Consider the following 23,376-nt stretch of genomic DNA (forward strand, 5'->3'; position numbering starts at 1 on the left):
GTAGGTGCTAACTGGCCATGTGTATAAAGTCTAGCCTGTCTTGCCTTGCTATAGCTGGACTAGTCACATGAGGTACAAGGTAGTCAGCCTTAACTGGAGCGAATACCCCTTCTTCAGTTGGGTAGGAGAACCAACCTGGTGGTTTCCCTGGGACCCAAACGTCCAGGGTAGCAGAGCCACCCAGCCTCAGATCCATGGTGGAACCACTCAGATCCCAGAGTGGTTTCTGTGTGGAAGCCTAAGATCCCACCCTTCTGTCACCATAGTTGTCGGGGACAGACACTAGACCTTGGTAGCCCCGACAAGCTGAACTCAGTCACCCATCTCCCCAAAAGCCAAAGAACAGACACGTTACAGTGAATACCACAAAGGGGAGAATGACTCACCATGGCCACCCTGGAAAGGAAAGAGATCAGTGACCCAAAGCCACCCTTCTCTTCGGAGCTCCAGCCCAGTGAGGGTGTGGCTGAAGCCCCTTTCTTCTAGGCAAGGAAGAGCCTTGATTGTGAGAAATTCATATTTACTTTCAAGCAGGAGGTTGGCAGCGGGTATGTGTGTTAATCTTGTTCCTTATCACCTTTGATTTATGGCTGTAGTTTGTTTGTTGGGCGGAGGGCATTGTCAATGTTATCACCAAGACTCGAGTGAGCAGAATGGTGGTTCCTCCATGTGGACCCAAAGGGACTCAGACCCTCCATGGAACCCCTGGACCTGTCTGTGATGGTGTCAGGAGAGCTAAGGCAGGTGAGGAGCAACACTGTGTCTCTACTGCCCATTGGGTGCAGTGCAGTGTGGCCAAGCTGCCTCCCATGGGTGCCACCCCCAGTCTGTGGCCAGAATAAACCCTTCCTTTAGAGCATCGAGAAAAGTCACCAAGACAGAGAGACGTTTATCCTCGTGATCGTGACTGATTCTTTCCCCCTTGTGAGAGTTATGTCTACATGTGATAGGTAAGTTCTACATGAATAACATCGTGGCTGTGGCTTTAACTGCATCAGTGTGTGTCGGCCCATGAGGTGGTGGATTTGAACTGTTATTTTCATCTTGCCATAAATGGTCTGGTCTTAGCTCTTTGAACAGTTTTTACTGTTAAGGGTTGAACCTAAGACTATCCCCCAAAGGCTGGTGTACTCAGGGCTTGGCTGCCATCTGAGGAGCTCTCTTGGGAAGTGACCTGATGGGGGGAGGGGGATGGCAGCTTCATCAATCTGAGTGAGTTCATAGCTGAACAGGTTCTTAGGAGCTGTTGCCTGGCTGGATAAAGTGGCTCAGTGGGAATATGGCTTTGTGGGGGTGTCTATCCCCTGGTCCCTTGTGCTTTCTGAAGAGAAAGCACACACTGAAGAGAGCATCCTTTCTCTGCCTTGCCCTTGCATTTCCTCACATCCCAGGAAAAATATGGCCAGTAGAACTGAGCTTGCAGAGGGAAACCTCCATAGATCTATCTGGGAAGTCAGGCTGCATTAGCTGTATTGAGTCTGTGCGGTTCTTTAGTAATATCCTGGAAAAGATACCAGGGGTGCTGTTAAGAGGTTTGGTATGAATCCACACATTCAATAGATTCTCGTGGTCTCTGCTGTGTGTGCGTGTCTCCGGTAACACAGAGACCCCATACTGATTACTGCTGTCTCTTTTCCCATGAAGATTGCCACCAGGATTGTCATAGAAGTGACTCCCAGAACATGGCTCAAGAACATATTTTAATTGGTCCCAGAAATCCCAAGCCCACAGAGTTCTTTAGGGATGTGTAACAGAAAGAAATTCCATTTCCCTGCCATGATAAGAGTGTTAGGAATAAAGACACAAAAAGGCATAATGTTGTACAAAATAACAAAGTTTATTTCTAGAAAATATGTCACCCTAGCTGTACACATGCACACACCCGCACAGTACTTCACACACCGAGGAACGACCTTTTAATCAATCTACCACATACAATTATATTACAATGTACAATATAGTTTCTGAAGACGCACAGGGAAAGCTTTGCCATTCATTTACAAACCTTCCAGAAATTACAAAAGAAAGGCAGTCTGAAAAGTATGTATAAAGAAGTAAAAACAGTTTACAGTGGACAGGAATTACAAAGTTGTGGCCATCCCATCAGCCAGCGTCTGGGGAGGTTTGCTGTTCGAGGCTAATGATAAAGATGGGTGTGGGGTGTCTGAGAGATTTCAATTTAGGCTCCTTCTGGTCTGGCTAATGAAGCGTGTGGTGGCTTTGCTATGTGTGCTGTGGATGGTGTCTCGGGGCAAGGCATTTCAACAAATAATGAAAGGAACAGAAAGCTAAAAGCCACAGGATAGGACACTAAAGGCAAAGATTGGTCAGCTCCCTGGCTGGCTAGAGGACATGCATGCTGCCCAGTTGCTCCCGCTCCTTTCCCCTGTCTCTCGTGTGGTGGGCTAAGTAAACATGTCCTGTGTGTTGCTGGCTTGCGTTGAAAGACCCAAGACAGGCATCTGAAAGTGTAGGGCCTGGGCCACTGTGAGGTGAAGCCACTGTGTCAAGTGAGGATGAAGACCAGGAATGCACAACACATGCGAAGTATACACGGTGTTTTTTATTCGACAGTACAAACCACTGTGCAGTTATAAGGCCAGAACATCAAGGCGAGTTAAACTAGGAATCTCAAGAGCCGCGTGAAAATGACAATAATGTGTAATGAGGCAAACGTCTTGAGAGGTGGGGGGGGGGGGAGAGGGGGAGAGGTCAGAAAGCCTGTCAGGGCTACACTCTAATGCGTGCAGGCTGGAACTGCAGGTGGAGGGGAGGTGGCTGCAGAGAGCCCTCCCCCTGCCCCTTCTGCTGCTCAGCCAGCTGCCCCCCACCCACCTCCCCACCCCAGACCTTGGACAGAACCTTGGGAGCGGAGGGGGAGGGGACCACGGTGCAGCCCCTTCCCTGATCTCTCCAGTGGTATCATGTGAATGGTAGTGTAAGAGTGTAGCTCTCTACTGCTGGGGTGGGGGGTGGGGGTCAAGGTTGGGTTTTGGGAGTCCTCGTTTGGAATTAAAGCCAGTGACATGGATTTGGAAGTGTCCGGAGGCTCAGGGGTCACTTCACTGCGGCCAGCCTTTGCAGCAATTTCTTGCCTCTGGAGAGCAGCCCTTTTTTCTTTTTCGAGGACATTTCCCTGCCTCTCCCAGGACTACCAGAACCCATAGATGACGTAGGTGACCCCGAATGGAGATGGGCTGTGGGGGATGGAGCTCTCCTTGCTGTCCCTGAACCCTCGGGAGGAACCTAGTAGGTACATTGCGACAGTTTTATTGAGTGCGTCAGCGCCAACAACAATTCACTGGGTAACACTGCCCCGGACTCCCGCCAGCCAGGGGAAAGGGTAGGTTGGGTGGTGGTTCGTTTCTTCTTTCAATTTTTAAAGTATGCCATGAGAAGCACACACCCTCTCCCAAGGCCCCTCTGAGAGAGAGGGGCTGGCCCTCCATGGGCTTTCGCCGTCTTTGTCTTGGGAGACGGGGTGGCCATCGCTTTGGCAAAGAAAGCCAGGTCATAATTTACTCTGGAAATTCAGACTAAAAGCAGGGGAGGGGTTATTGTCAATCAGATGGATAGGCAAGGTGGCCGAGATACCCATCAATCATTGTAAATCAAAAAAGCTCTCAGTGGGAATTTGGATGGATCATGAACTAGGTGGGGTCGATAAGGCCCTGCCATGGTGGAGTAAGCCCTTGGGTCAGTTAGAGTCCTACAGAAACTTTGGGGATGGCACACTGTTTGAAAGAAAAAAAAACGGAAATGAACCTTAATTGTAATCTAAGGAAGCTCAAAGGCCCTTCTTGAAGACTCTCACCATTTCCCAATGGAGGAGTGTGCACTTTCCCCAGCACAGAGAGACGGTGGGCTTTGAGAGACTTTAGGTGGCCGACCAACGGTGCTTCCAAGGGGGTGGAATTTGATTCAGGAACACTGTGTGCCAATTTCACTTCATTCTGCAGCTAGGCACACGCCTGGGCGTGGCCAGGGATCGCCAGGCTTCTGGTTCAGTAATCTCCCCAGAGCAAAACTTGGCGAGTGAGACCAGGGCACTCAGCGGGCACACAATACAAGGCAAGGGGCCCCCAAGCTTGCTTGGATTGAAAATCAAGGTCTAACTCTAATGGAGAACACCTAGGGCGCACCCAAAGCACACCTGAAGATACCATGGGGCCAGCTAGCGCAGTCATGGGAGCTGCCGCATCCGGAGATACTATTGCATTAGTATGCCAGCACCTCGTAGGTACATGCGTACCTCCATGAGCTCGGGACAATTGTGCTTTGAGGAGAGGGAACACCTGCTCCTAAGGCCAAGGGGCTGCAGCTGGGTATTCCACCAGCTTTGGCATGCCCAGAGCCAAGGCCACCCCTTGGGGCTTGATCTGGGATTAAAGTTTTGTCTTGGCTCTCACCATGAGTCAACCCTGCTACGGTAAACACATGGATCCGGTTGTGCTTTTTGACTGAGGGTAGCTAACAATGCAATAGGCAACTCTCCTTGTGAGTACACGCTGGCGCACTCTTGTGTAAACAAACAGCTTTAAGAAATATGTTCCCAAGGTTGGCCTTTCCCGTATTCTCAACGGACACATTTAAAAAAAAAATTGTTCGAGACGATTCATTTCACTATGAATCTAGTTGCCAGGCAACTGAAACCAGGTGAGATAGCCTAATACTTTAGGTCCAATGATTTTTTTGTTTGTTTGTTTTGAGACATATTTCTTTTCTCTCTCTTTCTTTAAGCCCACATTGACGTCTTAAGACTACCGTGCTGTCCGCTTAGGGTAGCTTAAGTCGGTATCTCTCTAAGGTGTCTTCGGTTGCTCACTTACGTGACGGCTACATGCCTGATTAGGGTGTGAAATGAACACTCTTCTTCTATGTCCAAGCAGATGAGCGAAGAGATAAAAACATATACGTAAAATACAACAGATAAGAACTCGCAGTGATGGCGAAACGTAAAGATGAGACACTCGAGAGAATGCAGTCTCAGGCAGGCGTGCTACGGACACTAAGTAATCCCTGCCATCTAGAACCCTAAGGGGGGAGGCCAGTGACATCCAGGTCCCCGAACCTCACTCTCTGTCAGCTGAACTGTGCACCTACCTACTGTGCAGGCCAGGGGAAGACCCTGGGGTCAGGCAGACTGACTGAAACCAAAGGGTCCTTCTGTGGAACACCAACTTGTGTTGGAGCTAAGCATTTGCGGGCACAATGTCCAAAGAAGGACAGAGGAAAAAAAAAAAAACTGAAAAAAAAACAAGGGCAGATGCTGGTGGGGCCCAAGTCAGGAAAGCAGCAATGCAAAGATTGCGCCAGATGGCAGAGAGGGGAGGGGGAGGCAGGCGGGCTAAGGGGGCTGGCTTACCCTTTTGGCCTTGGAGCGCATGGGCGGGTCGTGGGAGTAGTGGGGCGGAGCATCAGAAAGGTGGACCTCCACATCATCAGGCACTTCTTCCAGGAAATTGGAAGGCACGAGGCCTTTTTGCCCATTCAGCTCTCCCTGTAATCACAGGGTAGGGGTGGGGGAGGGAGAGTGGGGATCAAGGGGGAGTCACTTATTTCTTCAGAGCTTATTTCTCCCATAATGATGCTCTGCTTAAGAGGACAGAAGCGAGCAGCTGATTCTGGCTAGAAGTGGCAGGCCTTAGTGGAATGCTGGATAAACACTCCCAAAACGCCCAGATTAGAACAACAAGCCCGGCCACACACAAGGTGTGAAATCCAGGGCCTTGTGTGCACCAGGCAAGTGTTCTGCTGCTGAGTCGCATGCCCAGCGCCCTCTTTTACTTATTTTGAAAGAGGGAAGTTGCCCAGGGCAGCCTTAAACTCAACAACCCTCCTGGCTCAACCTCCTGCGAAGTGTCAGCTTTAGTCCTATACGGGTCTTGATGTGCCTTCTCCAATGCAGCTCTTATTTCAGAAGTGAGAAATAGGTACTAAAGATCTAACTCCTTGGTTCTCTAGGGCAGGAGTGTGGTGAAACAATTGCCTGGAATCTGCATCCTTTTGAGCTAGTTTGGGCTACCAAGGGAGTTCAAGGCAAGCCTTGGCAACTTGGTGAGACCCTGCACTGAAGTAAAAATGGCTGAGGTGTAAGACGGTGGCAGTATGCTAGCCTAGCTTGTGACAGCGGTGACATGGGGTTGTGTTTCTTCATTGATGGTCAGCCTACATCAACTAAAACACGCACAGTACACCACCAAAGGCATAGCAATGGACTCAAGGGAGGGATCCGTAGTTATCCATGATCTTTTTCTGCTAGGGGCTATTAACCAGAATATGTAAACGAAAACAGCCAAGCAACAAAAGACATTCAAAAATAGACATCTCTCCATATAAATTGACAAATGCTCCCCTCCCCTCCCCCAAATTGGGGGGAGAGGGGAAGATCACAGCACCACTGGTCACAGGGCAAATGCCAATTACACTACAGGGTGGGCCAGCAGGTAAGGTGCCACCATCAGCCTGACACCAGAGTTGAACCCCTGGTTGAACACTTGGTAGAAGGAGAGAGCTGTTCCATCAAGGTTCGCGTGTACCTACCATTCCCCTGCCCTGGTATTCTTTTTTATCAGTAAAAAGATAAATACATGAATCTTATAGCATCAGGATGAATACAGCCAGGAACTCCCTGCCCCCGTCCCCATTGCCAGAACCCTCCCAAACCAGAAAATACATATTGGTGAAGACTTGAAAAGAGACTGGACCCCCATCTACATGGAGCTGACGGGAATGCTGGGGAGCCCAGTGTGGCAGGTCCTCCTCGCACTCCAGACAGAGCTACCATGTGATCTATGGCTCCACCTCAGGGTCTGCACCCCAAAACTGGAGAGCCAGGTCTCAGGGAGCCATGCGGACAATGTTTATGCCTGCATCGTCTGCCGCAGTCAAAAGGCAAAAATGTCCACTGCCAGATCACCAAAAGACAACATACATGCCATGGAACAGACAGACTTAAGAGGAAAGCCCATTCTAACACATCCACAGCGTGGCAAATGGAACCCAGTACTGTAAGACAAGTATCGCCCCCCCCCCCCTCAACGATTTCTGGGTAAATTGCTAGGCTGGAAGTCTCACCACCAAAACTCAATGAGAGAAAGAGAAAAAAAAAAGAGCTAGTCTTTGGTGTGCTCTCTTGCAAGGTCTGTTGAGTTTTCTAAGCCAGGGGAGATCCCTGCAGGGAAGCAGAGACCAGCTGAAAGCCCTCTCCTCCACACCAGCCTGTCTGCCAATCAGGCTTCCCTGAATAGAGCAGCACCTACTGCTTTGAGAGAAGAGCTGTTTCTTGAATGCACCCAACGTACAAGGATAGAAGAGGCCTCGGTGCGTGTGTGCAAGGGTCCAAGAGAACTACTGAGAAAAGACATAACATCCCTGCCCCACTGGAACAGCAGGAACACGAGGCTGCAGGGAACAATAATAGCTCCCACTGTTCCCTTCTGCACACAGTAACACAGGGATCCTTCTAGAGCGAGGAGAAGCTGAGATGTTCACCTTTTAGCATAACTGTGCCAGCAGGTCAAACTACAAATGCTCTGTTATTTCTACCCTTGTATATACACATGTGTGGCTTTTGTTTGTAGAGTGCTCATATTTGAAGATGTCCAGATACCCCATCGGGTTTACTATACAATTAAAAATATACTCCTTAGCCTTATATCTCAGTGTTCCCCCTTCCTTCATCTTAAGATTACTTTATGTATGTGAGTATACTGTCATTCTCTTCAGACTCAGCAGAAGAGGGCATTGTCCCATTACAGATGGTTGTGAGCCACCAAGTGGTTGGGGGGAATTGAACTCAGGACCTCTGGAAGAGCAGTCAATGGTCTTAACCAATGAGCCATCTCTCCGGCCCACCTTTTACTTCTTAAATACAACCTTCCATAGATTTAATACTCTCTAAAATCTGAGGACCCCCCAGTAATATGCCAGTGCCTCCTTCTCAATACTTTACCCATCTCATTTATCTCCAGAGTTGATGTAACAGTTAATCCTTGCCCTTCCAGCCCACTCCTAATCTTAAAGGAACTATGTGCTCTCCACACAGTCCTTGATTGTCTGCCCACAGTTACTGAAGTCTGAAGGGTCCCTGCTACTAAATGGGAAGCCTGCCATCTGTGGGGTAGCAATGTCCGCAGCCATGGTTGCTCTTCTAGTTCATATGCCACCCCGGGAATGGTGCAGAGGTCACCAAGGCCCTCAGGGCTCCTGGACAGAAGAGTTATTTTGTAAACTACACATTCAACTTCTAGTTGAGTTGAATGTTGAAAAGACACCAACTGAAAGAAAATAGCAAAATTTTAAGAACCAAGCAACAAAATAATATCAGGTGCATACATTCCATCACAGTGATCTAAGACACAGACGTCCTCCAAAAAATGACTAATCCTGAAGCAACGGCATCTAGGGAGATGGAGCTAAATGACACAGAACTCAATAGAACAAGGATGTAAACAAGGATGTTCAAAACAGAAGGAGCCAAAGAAAGGAGGAGAATAACAGGTGATGTGAAAAAGGAATCCAACCAATAGAAATGGTGAGGAAAACCTAGTCTGAAGTACTGGAAATGAAAAAAATATAGACAACAACTGTAAAACCTCTGTGGAGAATTCAGTGACAGAATAGACTGAGGAGAGGACAGAATATCTGAGCCTGAAGATGAGTTGGCAAGAACAAGGTAATCCAGCAAGGACAAGGATAAACTACAGAGCTACACGACTTACTTGTAAAACACAAATAATAGTAGACCAAATTCTACAGGTTTATTGGCACAGCGGGAAGAGAATCTGTTTTGAAAGCCAGAAACCATGTTCAAGACTGACAGACAGTTCTCCAGAGTTAGGGAAAAAGGCCGTCCAGACCACACAGACGGACGATCGAAGAAACTCCCCTCATGATTCAATCAAAACACTAAACATACAGAACAAGGAAATGAATATTAAAAGTGGCCAGAGAGAAACACCAGGCCACAAAGGCAGGCTCCTCGGCGTAACAACAGACTTGGCAAGTGATACTTTAAAGTGACACTGGCCTAGAAAATGCATTTCAGGTTCTGAAAGACAGCGCTGTCAAACCACACTCCTATAATTGAGAAGTAAAAGACTGAAGGAATTGCGACCACCAAGGCAACCCTATGGATAATATCTGAAGAAATCCTTTAGTCCGAAGAGAAAACCCAACCCAGCCCACCCCAAGACTTCGAGGAAGAACAAATCACACCGCATTAATACTGAGAGAAAAACCAAGTACCACGGTGTAGTTGGCCGGACACAACACCACGGCAAGCAAACAAGCAAACAGACAACTTTCAACAATGACTCTGAATTCTAATGGTCTCAATTCCCCCAATCAGAAGACACAAGTTAGTAGATTGGGTTAAAAAAACAAACAAAACCCCAACAACACATGAAGCATCTATTTGTTGCCTCAAAAAAAAAATGCTCCTCACCAAAAAAGGCTAACACTGCATCTGAGTGGAAGGTAGAAAGGATGGTCCAAGAAAGCAGACCCAGAATACAAGCGGCTGATGCTGCCCTAGCATCTGATAAAATAGATGTCAAACCAAAGGATGGAGAAAAGATAATGACAGTGAGTTGGTACTGACCAAGGAAGCAATCCCTCAAGAGGACATCCCCATGCTGAACACACATGTCTGAACACAGGAGCATCCAATCCCACAAGCAAATGCCACCACGATGTCCCAGAATAACCCAGCACAACAATAGTGTGGGGCAGGTCGTTCTGACACCAAAGCAAATAACTGAGTTTAAACGGTGTCATAGACCATAGGCATTTCAGGGACACCAAAGAACATTCCATCCAAACACTACAGAATCCATACTGTCCTCAGAAGCCCATGGAACTTTCTTTAAATAATATATAAATTATATATTATACAAAGCAAGTCTCAACAAATACAGGAAGGCAATTCCTTGTATCCTCTCTGATCACGGTAGAATACAACTACAGATGAGCAGCAAGATAAAGCCTCGAGCATACATGAACTCTCAGAGATTAAACAACACACATCTGAAAGATAAGTGAGGAGATCCACATGGAAATCAACATGTTACTGTGATCAAACGAAAGCATACCATACCAGCACCTCCGGGACACAAGAAAGACAGCCCAAGTAGGGAAGTTTACAGAGATGGTTCCGCCTACATCAAGAAATCAGATGTAAACAGCTTAACAAGATCCCTTAAAAACCCCAGGAGAGGAGGAATGGGGCAAATCAGCAAATGGAAAGAAATAATTAGATCAGGGCAGCAATTAATGAGACAGAAAAAGATACAAAGAATGAACAGAGAGTTGATTCCAAGAGAGAATCAAGAGTCACGAACCGTTAGCCTTAACTAACCAACTGAACGAGAGGGAAGACCCAAATTAGAGATGAAAAGGGAGCCATTGCAACAGATCCCAATGGGTTCAGAAAGTTGTCATTACCGTAAAAACCATCTATTCTAGTAAACTGGAAAATCTAAAAGCAATGGATGAATTTTTAGACACATTATGATCCACCAAGATGAGATAAACAATTTCATTGGATCTATAGTAATTACCGAGATTTAAACAGTGATTAAAATCTCCCAACATTAAAAAAAAAAAAAAAAAAGTCCAGGCCCAGATGGACTCAGTGGTGAATTTTGCCAGACCTTCAGAGAAGAGTAAGACCGCCAGTTTCCTGAGATTATTCCAGAAAATAGAAAAGGAACATTACCAAGTTCTTTTCAGGAAGCTAGTGTGACAGAGATACCAAAAGCAGGCAAATATTTAAGAAAAAGGAAAATGCCAGAGCAATTTCCCTGATGAATACAGTTGCTTAAATTCTCAACAAAATGTTTGAAAAATGAATTGAAGAGCCTTCTCACACATTAATGAGGATGTAGTAAGAAAGAAACTAGAAAAGCAAGCCCATTTAGTATATGTGTGTGTGTGTGTGTGTGTGTGTATATATATATGCATACACATATGCACATATATGTTCCATAGTCAGTCGGTTAACAAAAAAGATCACTGACCATGACCAAGTTGGGTTTGTTCCAGAGATGCAGAGACTATTCAATATATGTTAAGCAATACGCAATATAAGTTACATTGAGTAGATATTGTCAGGGACAGAAATCACATGGTCATCTCGATAGAGGTAAAAAAAAAAAAGTTTTTGACAAAGTATAACATGCTACACGTGAAAAGTTCTGAAGACACTGAAATAAAAGAAACACGTTTCAACGTGATGCCCCAGCATAATAAAAAGCTATTCATGGCAAACCTACAGCCAGCACCATATTAAATGGGAAAAACTTGGGAAGCATTTGCATTACAACCAGGAACAAGGCAAGGGAGTCCATGACTGCAGCCCCTATGGTGTTGAAAGTCTTAGCTAGAGCAATAAGACAAGAGAAGCAAGGGTATTCACATGGGAGAGGAAGAGGTCAGAGCGTGAGAGACCCCAGGCCTCCAACAGGAAACTCCCTACACGTGATCAGCACTGGCGAAAGAGTGGCTGAATGCAAATTAAAATACAAAAATTATAGTAGCCTTCCCCTGTAGTCATGATGAGTGTACTAAGAAAGGAATCAGGAAAATAAACTCATCCAGCATGTATACACTATACACACACACATATGCATATATATGCTTATGCATATATTCATATATGTGCACAGATATTCCATGTCAATGGGTTAATGATTAAAAAGCATTCAGTAAACTAAATCAGGATCTCTATATCAGGAAGATGGAAGTCTACCCTGTGTAGGTAGGTCTGCTAATGAAGTGTGTTACTACCTATCACCTGTCACGGGCACGGGCTGGCTACCTGCACAAGTTATTCAACATTGTAATGACATTAAGACCACAAAAGGAGATGACAGCTGTTAACAGAGACAACCCAGTTGTCATTTGGAGCAGTCAAAAGACTCAGCTGATGACAACCGCTAGAAGCTCGCTCAGTCCTCGGAGAACACACACATTCTCAAGATGCATTCTGTGCAGCCAGCGACCGTCAGCTACAGCCAAGCCTAGAAACACAGGCTTGTAACACTGTCACTCAGGAGGCAAGTTCAAGGCCAGCCTGAACAGCGTAGCGAGACTGTATCTCAAAATGAAAAAGCAAACTGACGCCAGGGGTAGAGAATAATAGTGAGCACCATAGATTCTTAAGAATGATTTAAAGACGTATAAAAAAGAGGAGTAAGAGATTTCCGCATTTCTGCTAGATAGCAGGAAGTGTATTCCCTGTCTGATAGACATAGATTTCCCTGAGCCTAACCTAAACGTGACATAGGCTTTCTCTGTTAAACAGCGTGCGAAGGGTTTGCGGTAGAGGCAAGGCTCACTACAAAATGATTCCCCCAGAGATGTTATAAAATACATTCTAAAAACATAGAGCATGGAGGAGCAGAGTCAGGAGCCGCAGGCCATGCAATCCTCCTTACAAGTGGAACTTAGTATCTACACTATGAGGCAGCTTTCTTTCAAAATAATATTTCCATTTGTGTGTGTGTGTGTGTGTGTGTGTGTGTGTGTGTGTGTATGCCACATGAGTTGGGGTTATCGGCAGTTGTGAGCCACCAAGCATGGGTGCTGGGAACCAACTGGGGGTCCTCAGCAAGAAAAACAGAGCTGGTAAACTCTGAGCCACCTCTGCAGGCCCAGGACGGGTTCTTTTTCAAAATGATCTTTATAATGTTCTAACTCAGAAAAAAAAAAGGTAAATAAAACCACAAGTTGGAAAATGATAAATAAGCTTGAAGCTGAACAAATAAAGAGTAACTGTTTCTATCACTGTGATGAGCAAAAAGTAATTTTTTTCCATCACTGGGACGAGTCTTGTAGTCACTGTCCAAAGACAATGAACTGTGACCTCATACAAACTCATAGACCAAAATGGTTCTCAAAACGCAAAGCTAAAGAGTAGACTGTGAGCTGGGCAGTGGTGGCACATGCCTTTAATCCCAGCACTTGGGAGGCAGAGGCAAGTGGATTTCTGAGTTCAAGGCCAGCCTGGTCTACAGGGTGAGTTCCAGGACAGGACAGCCATATCTACACAGAGAAACCCCATCTCAAAACAAAACAAAACAAAAAAACAAAAAACAAAAAAAGAAAGAGAGAGAGAGAGAGAGAAGCAAAGCAAAGCAAAGCAAGAGTAGACTGTGACCTAGAGAAGGACATTGTCATTCTATGCAATGAGGTGTACCTATCCCACTAAAAGCCCATAGGGGGGTGTGGCTATCCCACCCAAACCGGCTGTGAAATCCAGGCAGCTCAGAAGAGAGTCAGAACTCTTAAACCTTGCATGCTTGAGGCTGCGGGAGGGGGCCTCTGGGGCCATCCAGTACTGCACAGAGAATCGAGACTCCCAATTATGTGCAAGGGGCCCTAGAGGGATAGCCATGGGAAGCAGCCACAGAGAGTGGCTACAGGGGGGCTGGGAGGGGAGGGGCTGCAGGGGGCATGCAGCGGATGTCCAGTTACAGATGCAGGAAGTTAGCCCCGCCTTGTGTATGGACGGCCTCGCTTATGCCCCAGAGACTATTAGGCAGCTGCAGAACAGGAGGGAGGTACCATGGACGCTGCGGGCAGTGAGTGAGCAGAGGAGAGACTCTCTAGTGTATTGTTGGGGGAGGGGTGCGGGGGTGGGGAAGCTGAGAAGCCAGAGCTGGTCCACCTGTTTGTTTTGTTTCTACTTCCTATTCTCTGTAAAAGAAAACCCACCACCCAGGCCATAAATAGCCTAGAAAATCAAATTGTTTTGTAAATGTTTGGACAGTAGCAATTTTGTGTTTGCTGTGTCTACAGTTTGTTAGACACAGAAAATACTATAATTAGTAGAGAGCAATAAGAGACGGACCATAGTGGCGGCTTCCTTCTCTCTCTCTCTCTCTCTCTCTCTCTCTCTCTCTCTCCCTCTCTCCCTCCCTCCCTCCCCCCCTCTCTCTCTCCTTCCCTTTCTCCATCTTCCCCTGTAGCCCAGACTTTCCTTGAACTTACAATCATGTACCACTTTAGCCCCCAGATTTTTATATTATAATACAAAAGAGAACTTATCTCAGAGAGACAGTAAGCAGACAAATACTTTAGAATGTGACATAGTCATATCCCAAGTTCATGTGTTAATTTGAGAGAGAAAGAGGGAGAGAGAGAGAGAGAGAGAGAGAGAGAGAGAGAGAGAGAGAGAGAATGAGAATACACCAGGGATTGGAACCCCCCAAAATGAACAGCATTTTTTTTTGATGTTTCAAAAACTTACATAATAAAATCCATCTTCATCGATTTCACCAAAAACAGTAATAATGTCTCCTGTGCAAAATGGAAGTTCAGCCTGCAAAGACAGAAGACAGAGCCAAGAGCAGATTGCAACAGAAGACCGAGCTAAGAGCAGATTGCAACAAGGTAGGTATTGTATAAGGTCTAGCATCCTTCCTACCCTTTGGGAATGCACCTGTCTTTTGACTGTGTCAAGGTGCAGGGCTGGCTGTAGGATGCAGACCCAAGGTACCAGGTGCCCAGGTTGCTCAAAAGCTGAAGGGTAGGGATGGGGGTGGGGGTTTGTTTAAAGCAGTGGGACTGGGGGTGTGGGCAGGGTCTGTTCTGAGTAAGCCTGAGAGAAACAATTTAGACTAAAGGCCATTGCCACCTCCTGGTGAGGCACAGGAAGTCAAGTAACTCTACACCTGGAACATGGGGGAACATTGGAGGACCATTGGTAAACACCCTCTCTGCACAAGACAACCTCCCAACTCCATGTCAATTCAATACCTATCTGTTAAATGTCTGCTGAGCAGCAGGTCCCAGAGTGGGGACAGCAGGGAATGTTGAACACAAGCCCCAGTGACCAGGAGGCAAACTCTCCTTAGAACCTTCAAAGTGTGGCTTTGTCTCTAAACATTAAGCATGAACCAATACAGTTCAGCAGGCGGCGCTAATAAGCTATCACAGTGAAGCTGCTTGCGGGAGTCCAGATCATTCTGGTGTGAGGACAGATGACCGTGGAGGCAAAGACCTCAGCCTTTCTTGTTCTGCCTTTGTGCCACGGGGTGCCCTAGAATACCAGCCCTCCCTCTCATCTCATAGGCACGAGAGGGTTCATCAGCCATGGTAACTTTTATTTCTCTGCTAAAAGGGGTCTCTGTGTTGCCACACCCAATAAGTTGTGGGTCGAAGGTCGCTGTTCCAGTAGTTCTGCTGGGAGACTTGGGATTGGCTACTATAACTGTCCTGGGGCATTGGACACTTCAGTCTCTCCCAGTGATCACCACTCTGCACATAGGTAGGTATATTCTATGCATACATTTCCATGACACAGTTTGGAAACCAGACACCCTAATGGATGAATAGGAACTTAGAACACAGTGGAGCAAGTGTGCCATACTCTGGAATAAGGCTGAGTCTGCCGTCCTCTCGGTGGCAAACCTGTGGTATAGGATGACTCTCAGCTTTGTGGAAGGGGGCAGGGCAGTTTCTGAGCATGGCTTTCAAGGGCCACTGGCTCACTTATCAATGATTTCTGGGGTCTCTGCCAGCATCCTTGGACCTCAGCTGACCACGGGTAACGTGGACCTGGGTTTGCTGTGGAGTGGCTGGTCACTGGCTCTCCCTCTCTACCTTGCTCAGAGAGAAGTGGGACTCAAAGGCACACAGACTAAGCATGATGCCCATAAGAAGTCAGGAAGCCATTGGCGGTAGTTCCAGGTCAGCATGAAAGAACTCCAGGCTGGTACCTCAACATCCACGTTAGGAGAGCTTTCCCTAGGATCATAGTCGTAGAGAGCCACCATTCTTCGTGTGGGTACAGAGTGACCCCGGCCGCTTCTTCTACTTCTCTCTGCAAAACCATAAGATCTAGTTATGAAGATCCCCAAATTGCGGTGACCTTGCTCATCGCCCAAAACTGTGGGCACCACTTGCTAACATCCCCAACTTGGGCCAACTGTCTCAGCCTCCAGTGTTTTGTTTTATTTTGTTTTGTTTTGTTTTGTTTTGTTTTGTTTTGTTTTCTAGACTATTCACTTTCACAGTGTTATTCTCCTTTGTATCTACCATGCTGTGGGGACTCCATCAGATAGGGGACCTCCTCCCAAACTAAGTCCAAGTGGTCTGAGGCATCAGGTGGCTATGGCTTGGGAAAGTCTAGCAGGAACCATGAGGTTCTGAAAGAGAACAACAGCTATCCTTTGAATTGAAGCCTTACTTCCTGAAAAGAAGATGGAGGAAGCTCTTAAGACTCAAGAAGCTAAGGAAACTTACAAGGATCAGGACACTCAGAAGTTTACAGGACTCACAAGGCCCCTCCCCTAGCTTCTAAAGCTGTGAATAATTGCTAGACAACAAGACTCTAGTGGAACCACCTTCGAGGGGTGCAGGAGCTGCAGTAGTAGTTTTGGTGAGTTGTCACACATTCTAGGGTGGCATCTTTTTGAGACACCCAGAGTAGTATGGCCAGGTCACAGCATCAAATCACACAAGGCAAGATGAGCACAGTTACCATTATGGACAACACAGGCAAAGCAATGCCTGGCTGATGACAGGCTAATTAATCATGGTGTTTCTTGGAACAAAATAGATAAGCCTGTTCAGTTTCTGTTTGATCTATATAAGCAAAAGAACTCTAGAACAAACGAAAGCAAGGCTATATTGGGTCACAGTATAATCACAGCCCATCAATCAGTTTCTAGACCTGAGCCAACTACAAATCCAAAGCCCCTGAATGAAGAGAAGGCAGGTCCCATGAAAAAAGGCCGTATTTCAACACTGACTCAACACTGACTGGTTTCACTGCTAGCATCTTCCCATCCTCCCGGGAGAGACCTCTGGCCTTTTATCAATGTGACTTTACACTGGGGAGAGGAACATCTATCCAGATGATTTGCCTCCATCAGACTGGCCTGGGAGCAAGTCTGTGGGGCATTTTTTTTTTTGGACTGAGGACTAAGGTAGGAGTGGGACAGCCCCTATGTGGGCAGTGCCACCTTTGAGCAGGTGGCTCTAGGTTGTAAACAAAGCAGGCTGAGCAAGCCAGTAAGCATCAATCCTCCATGGTCTATGCCTTAGTTCCTGCCATAGCTTTCCTCAATAATGAGCAGAAGGTGAAATACACCCGTTCCTTGCCAAGTTGTTTTTGGTTGGAATGTTTTTATCAGCACAGAAATCACAAGTCAGTGCACAAATACCAGAGTGCGTGAATGTTTCTAAAGCACACAGCCAAAGTGCAATAATTGGATTGCAGAGTGGGTTTCACCCACCAATAATGGATAGCAAATCCTTCCAAGAACTGGGCACTCAGAGGTGGTGGCAGCTGCTCCCTGCTATGGCTTGCTGCAAAGTCCAAGTGCAGCAGAGCCTGAGGGACCACACTCACCTATTTTCTCCACAGGCGTGTTCAGAGGGAGGAAGCCTTGCCTCAGCAGCTGATCCATCATCTCCTCATCATCCGCATGGATCTCAGAGACCATGTTACAGGGAATGAGGCCGAGCCTGGCACAGGTCTCCCCACGGTAGAAGCCATCTGCGTCTTTGTCTCCATATACCTGGAGTCACAGGAGTGGGGGGTGGGGGGATGGAGGGGGGAGGAATTGGAGCATCTGATAAGCCGGCTCAGCCACACATCAGCCTCACTGGCAGCAGAGTCACTTAAAGTCAAAACTTCTGAGAACACACTTTTCAAGCCCAACCTCTCACATACATCACCTGGATCGGTGACCATGGCTGCTCACCTTCACTCTCTCCCCCCTTCCCTTTGTTGGTGTGCCAGCTTGAAGTTTAGGTGTCAGATGCTAAAACCTCTGCTTTTCAAATTCAAGGTCTGACTGAGCATGTAGTACACAGGCCACACCTAGGCACACAAGTGTGTATGCACACGTATGGGCAATTATTCACAGCTTTAGAAGCTAGGGGAGGGGCCTTGTGAGTCCTGTAAACTTCTGAGTGTCCTGATCCTTGTAAGTTTCCTTAGCTTCTTGAGTCTTAAGAGCCTCCTCCATCAAAAGGGCACACAGGCAAAGGCACTGCCCTTTTCCTAGGTGAAGTAAGTGTACTGCCTGTCCTATGTTCAAGGCTTTCCCAGCCCTGAGCCATCTCCTCTAACAGCCCTTGAGGCCAAAGGGCTGCTACTGCCCAGACTTGTATGCAGAACACTCCATCTCCACTGCCAGTCGCTGTCCCCTGTCCCGTGGCACTACAGCCATCAGTACCTTGATGATCTGTCCTTCTTTGAAGGGAAGCTCCTCTTCAGCAGCGTCTGGGTTTGGGGACATGGTCAGTGGGTCATAGTCAAACAGAGCCACAAAGATACGGGCTGGGAGCTCCTCAGCACCAGGGTCAGTTTCGGACTCATCATAGAAGTCTGGAGAAAGATGGTCTCGCCCGGTGTATTCATCTGGAGCGGGCAGGGAACAGAGCACAGGGAACATGTAACACCCGTGGAACAACTCAGGGATACAGCTCACATGTAAAGTGGATCTATGAAAAGGACAGCCCTGTGCACTCCTCTTCATCTGTCTGGGCTCAGCATGGGGCCAGAAATCTGCCAGAGATGGGACTGTGGTAGCGGGCAATTGCTTCTGAACAGGACCATTCAATCCAACCTAAGCCATATTGTGAGGGAAAGCCACAGAAGCAAGAGGCCTTGAGGCTTTACCAGAATAGGTGTTTGGTCCCCTCGAAGTGCAGATGGGACCCCCATGAGATGCCTCTTGGGTCCTCAGCAGGACACAAGGCTAACTACAAGGTTATTTACCTCTCACACTTCAGAATTCAACATGGCCGACAGTGATAGTCTGCCAGCTCTGAATGTCTAACCAGCAGCAGATACACCCTACATGGAAGGAAATTAATGCTTTCTCAGTATCTAATTGTGATATGTTTTGGTATCCTAATGCGTGTGTGTGTGTGTGTGTGTGTGTGTGTGTGTGTGTGTGTGTGTGACTTGATATATCATGAGGTATGTGGCTATCTAAACTATACCTGCAAGAATGTCAGTGCAGACTCCCTCATGCAGATACTGGACTCCATTAATAATCCTGCCCCTTAAATAAGATAGCAGATAGAACCTTCACACTTCCCCTTGGACACTTCTTTAAAAAGATCTACTTCTAATTATGTGTAGGTTTGTGCACATGAGTGCAGGTGCCTCGGAGGCGGGAGGTGTCGGATCCTCTGGGAGCTGGAGTTACAGGTGGTTGTGAGTCTCCTGATGTGGTGTCTAGAACCAAACTCAAGTCTTCTGGAAGAGTAATACATATACATATGTTTTTAACTACTGAGCCATCTCTCTGGCCATCCCTTACCCCCACCCCATCTTGGACACTTTAATTGGCGCCAGGGCACTTCCAGTACATTGTCAATGCTTGGCTGTTCTACAGTTTCGGGAGTCGAGGAAAGAAATCAAAGTCTGTGTATCTTTGGTACAGGTGAACATGCTCTTAAGATATTTTCTGTTTATAGTTGCTCAAGCCTGAGAATGTGGAACCTGCAAATACAGAGGCCAGTTATGCACACACACACACACACACACACACACACACACACACACACACAAGCACATGCGTGCACACACACACATGCATGCACATGCCTGCACATACACACAGAGACACACATGCATGCACTGGCACACATACATGCACACTCATGCATGCACACATTCAAGCACATGCACATGTGTGCGAACACACACATGCATACTCACATGCGCACACACACACACTCACGCACAGACACACACACACACACACACACACGAATGTGGGCAAGCATTCCATAGAGAGGGAGACGACAGAGCAGTGGTTCTCAACCTTCCTAATGCTGCAACCCTAAAGGTGTGGTGACCCCTGACCATAAAATTATTTCCATTGCTACCTCATAACAGTCACCTTGCTACTGTTATGAATCATAATGTAAACATCTGAGATGCAGGGTATATGCTATGGGACTCCTGTGAAAGGGTTGCTCAAACCCTGGAGGGATCAAGACACTCAGGTTGAATATTCCCCCATAGAGGCTGTGGCTATTCGGTCAGAAACTAAAACTGTCAGGAGGGAGAGAAGCTTGGGAGAGCAACTACCCCAATAACTGTCTCTCACTGTGACTCAAGGGGTGACATAAGTGGACAGAGAGCACCAAAGAGGTGGCTTCTTTCACCCACCAAAAAATAATGATTTAAAGACGCACACCTGCACTACAGAGTGGCTGTCACACTCAATAGAAGCCACACCTGCACTACAGAGTGGCTGTCACACTCAAACTTCACCTTTTCTCAGACCTCAAATATATACAGTCTTTACCTGTCCTGTGTCAGAAAATCTAAGGAGAAGTAGTAAAATAGTCCAGATTTTAAAATAAGGTGAAATAAAAACCCTGTGTCCATACTAACTCCCTCGTCTTTATTTCTCTAATGCTAGTCTGTACCTTAGGGTACAAACTACTTGTATCAAGGCTTTCTTGTCCTGGTATTTGTCCCTTTCTTGTTCATGTATCATAAAGTGCTGGAGAAATGACTCAGAGGTTAGGAGCATTGGTTGCCCTTGTGGAGGACCTGGGCTCAAGTTTTCAGTACCCAGACGGAGGCTCACAACCAGCTGTATAACTCCTGTTCTGAGGGATCTGCTGCCCTCTTCTGGCTTCCTCAGGCACTGCATGCACAAGGGGCACACAACATACATGCAAACACTAATACTACTAATAAAGACCAATCTTAATAAAAAGATGGTATGAATGTGTGTCTCCAAATAATATTTAGTAACCCTAAAACCATAAAAATAATAAAACAAAAAAACCTTTAGCAACGTGAAAGGCTGATTATTTATTTATTCACAATGTCATGGATGTTATGGGAACCACACACAATAAGCAATTGGCTGCCTCGTGATCCATTGTCTTCTTTTATTTGGACCTTTAACTTGAACATGGAACAAAATTATCTACAGCCTGTTGATTGTCTCTCTCTGTGGTTTTGTCAGGAAGCACCCTAAGAATTCCAAGTTATTCTTACAGGATGATGTGTGGACTCCAGGGTGGAACCCCAGGGCAGCTGTGAGGCCCCACTTTGGATTTAGCTGGGGTTTGCAAGAAGAACTTAGTCCCCTGTCACGGGACCTGGTTAATGAAGTTTCAGCTATACAAACGTCCCAGGGATTGCATCTTCTGGATGCGGCTTTGATGAGCATTTGCCGTCTGTGAGTTCTCTGTGCTTCTTCGGGTTGTATTATGTGGCTTCTCTGTAGACTGCAAGACCTCTGTGGTCAGGAGTGGAGTATGAAGCTGAGGATGGAGGCCTAGGGTCAGCTTCCCCTGGGAAATGCCAGCTAAGTCTTCCAGGGCGCAAAGGGATGCCCTGGCTCAGGAACAGCTTATGCACCTGTTTCTTGGGAAGCCCAGTTGTGTCACGTGATGTTTTTCTGGACGCTGTCTCGTGAGAGGATGTTTTGCTGAAGTGGACACATGAAAGAGCATGTGATGTTTTGCCGAAGCAGACACTTGGGAGGGTGTGTGCTACGGAAGTGCAATGCCTCGCTGGACTTCGCTGGTCTTCATTTCGTAGACGGAAACGCACCAAAAATCTTCTTAGAGTATTCCAGCTGATTCTGACCGTTTCTGCTGACCTGTGCTGATTGACTGGAACCTTGAAGTTTCTGCTGGATCATGCTGATGCTACTGATGCACATTCGATGTTTGCTATTGAATTGGACTGCTGGTATCTTGACAACGAAGGGTGAAATCGCCCCCATCGAACTACTAAACAGGTCTACAGCTCCCTTTTCCTATCAACCTTGTCCTTTCCCAAGTGACAAGTAGCTCTGGTCCCTGCGTTAGTAGGGAGCTTGGAGCACTTCAGAACCCAAAATAAAGTAGATTTTGAAAATGCTAAGCCTCCAACCTGAACTGTGCTAAACGCCTGACGATGTCTACAATGTGCAACAGGCTCCTTGGCCCTCTTGGCAGGGAGGGAGTCTCTCTTTGTCCGACTTGTTTTCAATTTTCAGCATTTTCTATGGATGTAGGTTGTGCTGTATTCCCTCAAACCACCAGGCAGATGGGAAATGATGCAGAGAGCCCACGTCGATTAGTAGACTCCATTACACTCTTGGATAGGTGTGGCTATTTGTTTTCAGGAGACTGACACACACACCCCATCCCACCTCAAGGCCTTGCATTTGATGAGTAGGTAGTAAGATTAACAAAAAGACCAAAAATTACCCAGGGGAACAAATAAGCACAATTAAATGTCTAAAATACTAAGTGCTATTTTTTTAACTTTTACTTTTTCTTTTTTATATGTATGTGTGCGCACTGTGTGTATGTGGATACCAGAAGAGGGCATCAGATCCCATGGAACTGGAGTAACAGGCAGTTGTGAGCTTCTACATGGGTACCAGGAAATGAACTCAGGTCCTCTGCAAAAGCAGCAACTGCTCATAACCACTGACTCATCTCTCCAGAACCCAGTTGCTATCATTTTAACATGAAAAGAGAATTAAAGACCAGAGGAACATATTTTCTGACCCCTGACCTGCTGATTATTAGTCACTGGCTCCTTGGGCCATGTGCCTGGTGTTCTTGGTGAGTGGCAGACCTATCACATGGATGACCTACCACATTGATGACCTATCACATGGATGACCTACCACTCTGATGATCTATTACATGGATTTTTTTTTCCTGTGTTCACAGACACGGAGGTTTGTCTGTCCTTCTACACGTGGGCACCCCATGCAAACTGCTGGGTTTAAGTTATGTTTTTCCGCACAGGTTCTCCAGTAGCTACGAGAATTGAGAAGAGGTGAAGAGAGCTGCATGGGCTCACGGGCTCATGCTCTTTTAAGTGTAAAGATGAAGGGTATTACCTTTGTGACATAGTGTTACTGTCTCGTTGGGACCAGCTGCATGCCTGTAGCCTCCTGAGTTAAGAATCCAGACAAACCATGCATAATATGCAATGACAAGGGTCCCAGCCAGGCCAGAGAAGGCTGTCCCATGCTCTCAGGAACAAGGACATCTGACATGTCTTTGGGCATGAGATGTCCCCTGCCTTCTTGTGTAGTCTCTGACTTGCTATGGCAATAGCATTAAGTTCCTGGCCTGGAGATTAGAGTAGAAACCCCACCCTACCTCCATAAATGGCATCTCTCTCTGTGACCATACGAATGCCCACTATTGCTTTTGGTGTCTCTGCTCTGGGGATGGGAGGGACTCACAGAAGCCTGTTAATTTGGCCATGTGAGAGGCATCTTCTTCTCCAGCAAAACTGTGTCCCCCATTTGTCATTGTCCAGTGAGGTGACCTGAATAGGTTTCCGTCAGCTCTGAAATGATGAACCTGGTATTGACCCCAGCCATTCCTGCTTAGTGTCCCTGCTGATGTGTGTGTGTGTGTGTG

General features: G+C 46.8%; 1 protein-coding gene and 1 long non-coding RNA gene across 15 annotated transcripts in view; one reads left to right on the plus strand and one right to left on the minus strand.

The window, feature by feature from the left end:
- Positions 1–1,813: 1,813 nt before the first annotated feature.
- Positions 1,814–23,376, minus strand: part of Rimbp2 (RIMS binding protein 2) — a 195,857-nt gene continuing 174,294 nt past the window's right edge. For 7 of the 14 annotated variants that reach the window (XM_006504295.4, XM_011240839.3, XM_006504289.4 and 4 more), the window contains 6 exons: positions 18,195–18,379; positions 17,363–17,531; positions 15,726–15,829; positions 14,255–14,326; positions 5,366–5,500; positions 2,542–3,246 (listed from right to left, as the gene is read on the minus strand). In XM_006504295.4, coding sequence (XP_006504358.1) covers positions 3,058–3,246; positions 5,366–5,500; positions 14,255–14,326; positions 15,726–15,829; positions 17,363–17,531; positions 18,195–18,379 — 854 coding nt within the window. In that variant the 3' untranslated portion in view covers positions 2,542–3,057. Of the gene's footprint in view, positions 4,876–5,365; positions 5,501–14,254; positions 14,327–15,725; positions 15,830–17,362; positions 17,532–18,194; positions 18,380–23,376 lie in introns of all 14 variants that reach the window. The other 7 variants (XM_006504296.3, XM_006504297.4, XM_006504288.4 and 4 more) reach the window with 5 other exon arrangements.
- Gm42875 lies at positions 14,214–21,864 on the plus strand. Its single transcript, XR_003955998.1, has 2 exons — positions 14,214–14,397; positions 20,995–21,864. It is a non-coding gene; the product is annotated as a predicted gene 42875 (long non-coding RNA).

This window comes from Mus musculus, chromosome 5 (assembly GCF_000001635.26).
Source record: "Mus musculus strain C57BL/6J chromosome 5, GRCm38.p6 C57BL/6J".
NCBI classification, from domain to species: Eukaryota; Metazoa; Chordata; class Mammalia; order Rodentia; family Muridae; genus Mus; species Mus musculus.